The sequence below is a fragment of the Sardina pilchardus genome, chromosome 5 (assembly GCF_963854185.1).
Source record: "Sardina pilchardus chromosome 5, fSarPil1.1, whole genome shotgun sequence".
Taxonomy (NCBI): domain Eukaryota; kingdom Metazoa; phylum Chordata; class Actinopteri; order Clupeiformes; family Clupeidae; genus Sardina; species Sardina pilchardus.
This window is the reverse complement of record NC_084998.1, coordinates 25,694,272-25,702,193: the sequence shown is the minus strand read 5'-3', so window position 1 is coordinate 25,702,193 and position 7,922 is coordinate 25,694,272. Positions and strand designations below refer to the sequence as shown.

General features: G+C 48.2%; 1 protein-coding gene across 1 annotated transcript in view; it reads right to left on the bottom strand.

Moving 5' to 3' along the window:
- Positions 1-474: 474 nt before the first annotated feature.
- Positions 475-7,922, bottom strand: part of efnb1 (ephrin-B1) — a 79,110-nt gene continuing 71,662 nt past the window's right edge. The window contains exon 5 of the mRNA XM_062537100.1: positions 475-7,383. Within this exon, the coding sequence (XP_062393084.1) occupies positions 6,989-7,383 (395 nt within the window). The 3' untranslated portion in view covers positions 475-6,988. The remainder of the gene's footprint in view (positions 7,384-7,922) is intronic.

The following is a 7,922-nucleotide window of genomic DNA, read 5'->3' as shown; positions in this document are numbered from 1 at the left end:
GACCGCTCGCTGGTCCGGCGAGCCTCGCCGCGCCGCTCCGCATGCCGAGCCGGGTGGACAGCGCCAGGGATCAGACGGCCAGCTGTGCCGCTGTCTGTCACTGTTCCGGCCCGGCGGGAGAAGGAACCCTCAAACGGAGCGCTCCGTCAAAACATGTGCTGCCCACAACCGTCCAGTAATCCCCTCTAAACGCCACTAAGTCACTTATTATTGCCCCACTGTGAGGTGATATTAAAGGCCCCTATTTGTGTTACTATATCTGTGTTGCTCTTGGCCACGCCGACGGTCTAATTCCTGGTTTGTTTAATGTAGGTCAACATCTCCTATTCCACATTTTCTCATTTGAGAGTGTTTACACTGCAAAGGAAGGAGATCTTAATATGGAGTTGAACATGCTTTGCAGATTGCGGTAGTGCTTTTTTTCTTTTGTTTTGTTTTGTTTTGTTTTTAAATGAAAGAGGCACACAAAAACAATTCCATAGGAAAAAATTTATTTATCAATATGCAATATCAGGGTCTCAAACTTGGCTTATGGGACTCCCATGGAGTTCCATAGTAACTTGTTATGAACGAATGTGGTAAAAGCTATGTATGTATAGGTATGGGTATGCATGGGTGTGTACGTATAGGGCAGTGTGTGTGTGAGTGTGTGTGCATTTGTGTGTGAGTGTCTGCGTGTGTGTGTGTGTGTGTGTGTGTGTGTGTCTTAGTGAGAATGTAATCATTGATCATGGAGTAGTTTCTACAAAACACAAATGCACTGGGATCATGGCATACATGTACATCGAAAATAAAAATAATTATAATACTGAAATTTTAAAACAGAAATAAAAATTTAGAAGAAGGATAATAATCGTGTTTTCACAGAGGCCAGGAGTGAGTGAAACTACCAGTGGCACGGCAAAGAGCGGCCGGGACATCGTGACCCAGAGAAGCCTACAGAGAGCGCGAGAGAGGGAGGAGCACAGGAGAGAGGAAGAGAGAGAGAGAGAGGGAACGGAGGAGAGAAAAGAGGGGTACCTGCACACAGATCTCACTCTTCATCATTTCAAACATTACGTGTGTCAGCACTCTCAAAACACTTGTGCTAGCATTTGCTTTGATGTGTGTGTGTGTGTGTGTGTGTGTGTGTGTGAGTATAGGTATGTAAGGAGGGTGTGTGTGTGTATGTGTGTGTGAGTATAGGTATGTGAGGGGGTATGTGTGTGTGTCTATACTTTACAAGTGTGGAGTGTGTTAGATGAGCTGTGGCTAGCATAGCATTAGCATTCCAAGGCTAGCTTCCCCCGCGGGTCTGTTTCTTCCCTGGGAGTCGAGTGACCTCAGTCAGACACAGGGTCTGCTGGCCCCCCCTCCAGCCTTTCTCATTAAACAGGGAGACCTGGCTAATATTGTGCTAATCTACGCAGGTCAAAAGCGAACCTTCGCTCTTCCCCCACAGCCATACTGGGAGTGTGCGTGTGTATGTGTGTGTGTGTGTGTGTTTGTTTGTGTGAAAATTTGCAATTGACTGTACAAACTGTGTGTGTGTGTGAGTGTTTATGAGCATAGGCGTGAGCGTATGAGAGGCTTGCTTGCTCAGCTCTAATTTGAATTTTCCATTTTGTGTCCTGTTTTGTTTTGTTTTGTTTTGCTTTGTGTGGTTTTCGCAGCGCCTCGCTGGCCCCCTCTCTCCTCTCGCTGCGCACTGATCCTCTCATCAGACTCCGGGTTCTCCAGCTAGCCCCTGTGCTGGGTCAGGGATTCACCCGTCGGGCCCTCACCCCCGCGCTGCACTGCGCAGCACAGCTGGAACCGTTCACGCCGCCGTCCGCACCGTTAGCGGCGGGCTAGGAGGCTAATGCACTAATGGGGCCTTGGGTGAGTGAGCGCCGCACGGCAGTCCTCTCCCTAACTACAACAGCCGCGCTGGTGCTTCAGCTGCACTTCAACCGCACAGAGAGAGGCTAACGCGGCAACGGCGCCGGGTGAGCTCGGATACAATACCCAGCCTCGGAGAAAATGGATTAAACGTGTGGCAAAGTGTGTGTTCCTCTTTTTCTCTCTCTTTTTCTCTGTCTCTTTTTTCCCCTCTCTCGCTCGCTCACTGAGTAAATCCCGACCTCTGCTTCTCTCCTCACACACACACCCTTAGACACAACCTCTATCTTGACATGAGAGAATGAGAGAGAACAGAAATGAAGAAATGTCTGAGATGCTATGTGAACTGAACCATGTAATGTTTTTTTTTCTTCCTCATTTTCCTCTCCTTCTAAAGTGTTCCATTGTGATAGCTGGCACTTCAGACCCCCCTTTCTACAGAATCTTTTTTTCTTTAAAGGAACCTAGTCTGTCCTAGCAAAATCAAAACAAAAAAGAAAAAGAAAACAAAAAAACTTTGACATATACAAAATGTCTTCCTCAAAAAAGACACCTATTTACAAAATTTCTGCATTAAAAAAACCTAATTATATTTTCATAAATGGGGCTCTAATAAATGTAACTTCTTTTAAATTTAACCTTTTTCACATACATTATTTACATTATTTCAGGCCTTGCCAACTATAACATCAGAACAACAAAGAGAGAAAACACCAACAAAACAACAATAACAGAAAAAAAAAGAAAATGCCAGAAGCAACTGAGGTGTATCACAAATGTGTGTGTGTGACCTCTTGGTTAATGTGCAGAGGGGCTGGATCTGAATCCTATGCTGTTCATAAACAGGGTCATTAACTAACTGTGGGGCACACACACACACACACACACACACACACACACACATACGCACATACACACACACACACGGTGTACACCGCTAAAAATCCTGTTTGCAGTCACGTAGAAAAATAATTTTACAGGTGTACATGCACACATACGCAAACAGCTGACTGCCAGTGGCAGTAATCGTCGTAGCTGTCAGTGTTCTGTTCTTTTTAACGCCAGAACAATTCTGAAATGTGAACACATTGGGTCTGGGAGCGTTGCAGCTGGGCCCGTCGACTGTTCCAACTGTTTCCGACGGGATTAAGAACCAAAGTAAATACGATAGATGACAAACCCTGATGGGGAGATTATTATGTAGCAGAAGAAAGACAATAGGGGCCGGGTTAATTCAAATGTGCCTGTAAGCTCTACAATTGCACTGCGGTAGGATTCTGTGTAAGTATAATGTAAGTGAGCGGGGATAACAATGTTATTTGAACATTAAAAAAAAATGAAAATAAAAACGTCGTATAAATAGTTGACAAGCACAACCGACAGTTTTCCAGATGTGGTCATATATCATAGAATACAGTATAAATTGCACAGATAGTCTACAATATGTGACACTACAGACAGGAGATAATGTGTTGAGACGCTTTTAAAAACCAGCACCTGGAAGTACAAAACATCTGTTGTTGGTTTAACCATCGTGGGATTGAGCATTTAAGGAGTAACATTTTTTCTAAAATCCCTAAACATTAAAATAAAAATAACATGATAACAAACAAACGAAACAAAACAAAAAAAAGATTGAAACATCTGCACTTGCTGGTGCTTATTTCGCCAGATGCGTAAAAAAAACACCGGAATTTTCCACTATCTACCCTGACGCCCTGACCAGACAGCTGAAGCGCTATTTTCTTCTTCCTCTTCTTCTTCTTCTTCTTCCTCTTCTTTACGTTCCTATTCAAAGTGTCTTTTAATGGCGAGGCTGTTCACATACATAATTTAATAACTTAGTCTAAAACCATCACCCACACTAGAGAGGGGAGCCAGAGTACCTTAAAGACAAACACTCCAGGGGCTCAGTCCCACCTCACATGAAAACAAGGTGTCTGACTGGGGTGGGCCAACAGCGCAGCCGACACACAGCTGGGTGAGGGCCCCCTTATCTGAAATGAGACCACACGTCCAAGTGGTGAGAGAGGCCATTGGAGAGAGAGGGAGGGAGAGTCTAAGAGTGAGAGAGAGAGATAAGTGAGTGTGCTGAGCTGATGTCTTCTCTTTTAAGCCCAGAGACGCCAACCAGAACAAACGCTTTGTGTGTTCGATCGAGTGTGTGTGTGAGTGTGAAAGTGTGTGTGTGTGTGTGTGTGTTCCTCTGCATAACACCAGATGGCCCGGCGGATGGAAGGATGGGTGCAAAAAAAAAGTGCAAGAGAAGAGAAGTTCATTGGAGGATAACAGAGAGAAGAGGAGCGAGAAACTGGTGTGTGTGTGTGTGTGTGTGTGAGTGTGCATGTATGTGTGTGTGTGTGTGTGTGTGTGTGTGTGTGTCTGTTTTGGAGAAGCGAGTGTGGGTGCGTAGGGGTGGGCACTTAAGAAAAGGATGAAGCGCGTGTTTATAATAAAACAAAACCCCCACGGTGAGAAAAAGGAGCACAATTACTAGCGTCTGATAAAAGCCTTTTGTTTGATAACAAATGAGTTATTTATACTAAAGAAAGGATGTGTGCTTTTAGCCTCTCATTTCGACGCGCGACTCGTGAGCCTTTGAAAGAGCCCCAGGTAAACAGTCATTAGCAACAGAAATTATTCAGACGCCATTGCCTATGCTCATTATTATTACCTCTCATCATACGCTTTCATATTCTCTCTATCTCTCTCTCGTTCCGCTCGCTCTCTCTGTATGCTCGCTATCCTGTGGGTGAAATTATTCGTTTTTTGTGCCGTGGTGTCTCTCGCGCGTTCTCTATTGCTGTTTTTTTTCTGTTGTCGTTCTTTTCTTTCTCGCTTGCCCCTTTTTTTTTGTCTTTTGTTCATTTTTTCCAGTCCTTGGGAAGCTGCAGCAGCAGAGGGGTGGGTGGTGCTGGTGGTGGTGGAGGTGGTGGTGGTGGTGGTGTGGGAGGGGAGGGGGGGGGGTTAGAGGAAGAAGCTGGCTCCTACTTTTTCCACTCGCATCCCTCTCCTGAAACTCGTTTATTTTATGGAGATGGACAGAACATATGTTGGATTTTTTCCTCCTACAGCAAACCCCCCTCCTCCCGCCCGACCCCATACAACCCCTTTCCCGTCTGACAAATGCTTAAACAAAGGGAGGGACGTCCAGTTCTGTCCCCCCTCAAAGCCTGTCCACCAACGGTCACTTTTCCTTTTTTTCTGACCCCACACTGTCCTCCTCTGGCTCCGGTCAGACGCGGAGGGTGAGAGGAGCGGACGGCCGCTTTAGCGTCTCCCCCGGAATCTGTCCTCTCCCACCCCCCCCACCGCCGCCTCCATCACGCTGGCGAGCGTGTCAGTGAGACGGGGTCGGAGGTCACCGCACCCTAGATAGCATCTAAATTGCTTCCACACGTTTGATTCTGCTCCGACAAATTTGATCTTGTTATTCTTGCTCACCGTGGGGAAAAAGCCGAGGCTAATTTAGGACACACACACACACACGCACACACACGCGCGCGCCTTCATGTGCGCGCACACACACACACACTCTCCCTCTCTGTTTATCGTCAGACCTTTTCAGTCGTCATGATCTTTCAGCACTAATATAATGTGACCTGTTTGTCTTTCATTAACTCTCACTTTCTCCCGTATGCTCTCCCTCTCTCTCTCTCCCCCACACACATACACACACACACACACACGCAGGGGCGCACACACACACACAAACTCTCTCTGTAATTCTCTCTCTCTCTCTCTCTGTCTTTCCACTTCAGAGTGCATACCTTCCTAAGCATGTGAGAACAGGAATGGTGGAGTGGGGGGTGGGGGGGGGATGTGAGGGTGTGTTGGTGTGCAGGTATGCAGGCTTGGCTTGATAAAGCGTTACTGGCTAATGATATACTACCACAAGGGCAGCGCGGAACAAGGAAAGCGAGCAACATCACCCACCGACCCTGCTCAAAATGGAGCGCGGCGGAGAGAGGAACAGCACAGGAGCATAAGACACTGGTGAGCAGGAGTGAGGAGGTGAAGAGGGGAACGAGGTCAACCATTTTTTTAAAAAAAATACACCATAAACAACAATGAAATAAACCAACAGAAAAAGAGCAGGGAGCATTTTCTAGAACATGTCCGTGTGCGAGAAAAAGTTCGGTGGGTGGTGGTGGTGGGATTGGGTGTGTGGTGGGTGGTGGTGGTGGTGGTGGTGGTGATAGGGTGGGGGGGCACGTGTGTGTTTACGTCATCAAAAAACTACGCCCTTTTCGAGAGTCTCTGGCGGAAAAAAAAAGAAAATAGTGTCTCTTTCTCGTTTTCTTCTTCGTGGAGAAGTCTGTGTGAACAAAGGTTTGTTTTTTTTTTCTTTTCCCCAGTCACATGGGCTTTCAACATCCCCTGAAGCACTAGGTGTTAGCGGCAAGGGCTAACACGCTAACACGCACACTCACACACATACTGATCCACGGCCAGAGCCAGAGAGCGAGGGACAGAGAAAAACCGAGAGAGGAAGAGAGAGAGAGTGTATAAGTGAGTGAGAGAGTGAGTGAGTGAGTGAGTGAGAGAGTGAGAGAGAGAGAGGACCAGTCAGCTCCTTTTTCGACGTCCACAGAGAAGAGGTCGGGAACAGGTGTGAGAGCGTCCATTTTGGAGAGGAGAGGAGACAGGATGTGGCTGGAGCCAGAGGCCAGAGGGGGGAAGCGAGTCCTGGCTTAGACCCGAATCTCACACTCCGTCCCCTGCCTTTTCTTCCTCTCCCTCGTCATCCTCCTCTTCCTCCACAGCTTTAGTCCGTGTTTTGCCCTCTCTTACTCCTGCCGGCGCCGCGCTGGACTGGACCGGACCGTCCACTCCCGGACATGAAACAAGTCTTTCATCGCACATCACACAGACTAGGTAGTAAGGAGGGGGGGGGGGGGGAATACAGGAACAGGGTCAGGATTAGGGAACTCTCCTCTCCTCTTCTCTCTCTCTCTTTTTTCCACGGAGCTGTCCCGTATCGAAGTCAGTCCATTTCCTTGCCTCGTCCACTCTCCCTCTCTCCGTCATTCACCCCTCTCTTCTCTCTCTCTCATTCTCTCGCTCCATCACTCTTTCTCTCTCCTCTCTCTCTCTCTCTCTCTCTCTCTCTCTCTCTCTCTCGCCCTCAGACTTTGTAGTAGATGTTGGCGGGGCTCTGCGGCGGCATCTCCTGCACGATGTAGACGGGGTGGCCGTAGTCGCCGCTCACCTTCTCGTAGTGCGGGCAGTAGTTGTTCTCGGTGGTCCGCAGCGGGATGATGATGTCGCTGGGCTCCGAGCCGGCGCCGCCGCCGCCGGAGCCCTTGGGCGTGGCCAGCGTGCTGAGCGAGAGCGCCGTGCCGCGCGGCGGCGTGTGCTTGCGGCCGCCGCGCTTGCGCAGCTTGATGAGCAGCACGACGAGGATGATGATGATCAGGAGGAAGATGACGCAGCCGGCGCCGATGGCGGCGAACAGCGCCGGCTTGGAGCTGAAGATGCCGTCGGCCGAGTCGGAGTGGCTGTTGTCCTGGTTGATGGTGTCTGGGAAAAAGGGAGAAAACGAGAGAGCGGGAGAATGAGAGAAAGAAAGAAAGAAAGAAAGAGAGAGAGAGAGAAAGGGGGAAGAGAGAGAAACATACAACATCAGATAAAAGCTTTAACACATTGTCCAAGGCCTTTACTAAAGGGACACACACACACACACACATATGCATGAACATATGCATATATACATACGCTTACGAGTTCAACGACTCCTTGCACGTCCACAATTCCAGAAACATATCCATCGTCACCCACACTTTGACAGATGCATTGGAGGTCCAGCCAAGCATTAAGCGAGTGACTGCGTCAGCATGGCTTGAGCAGCAGTACAAAAAGGCCTTATGGGTCGACATTATGCATCCAATTACACTGACTACGCCACTTACGTGGGCTGTGCGTGTTAGTTTAGCAAAGAAAACACACGCGATGAGTGTGGGAATCGGACTAGAAGACTTATCTGGTTTCTTTCAGTAGCAAGGACTCCAGCTGACTGCAGCTGATTCAGTGTGTGTGTGTGTGTGTGTCTGTGTGTCTTC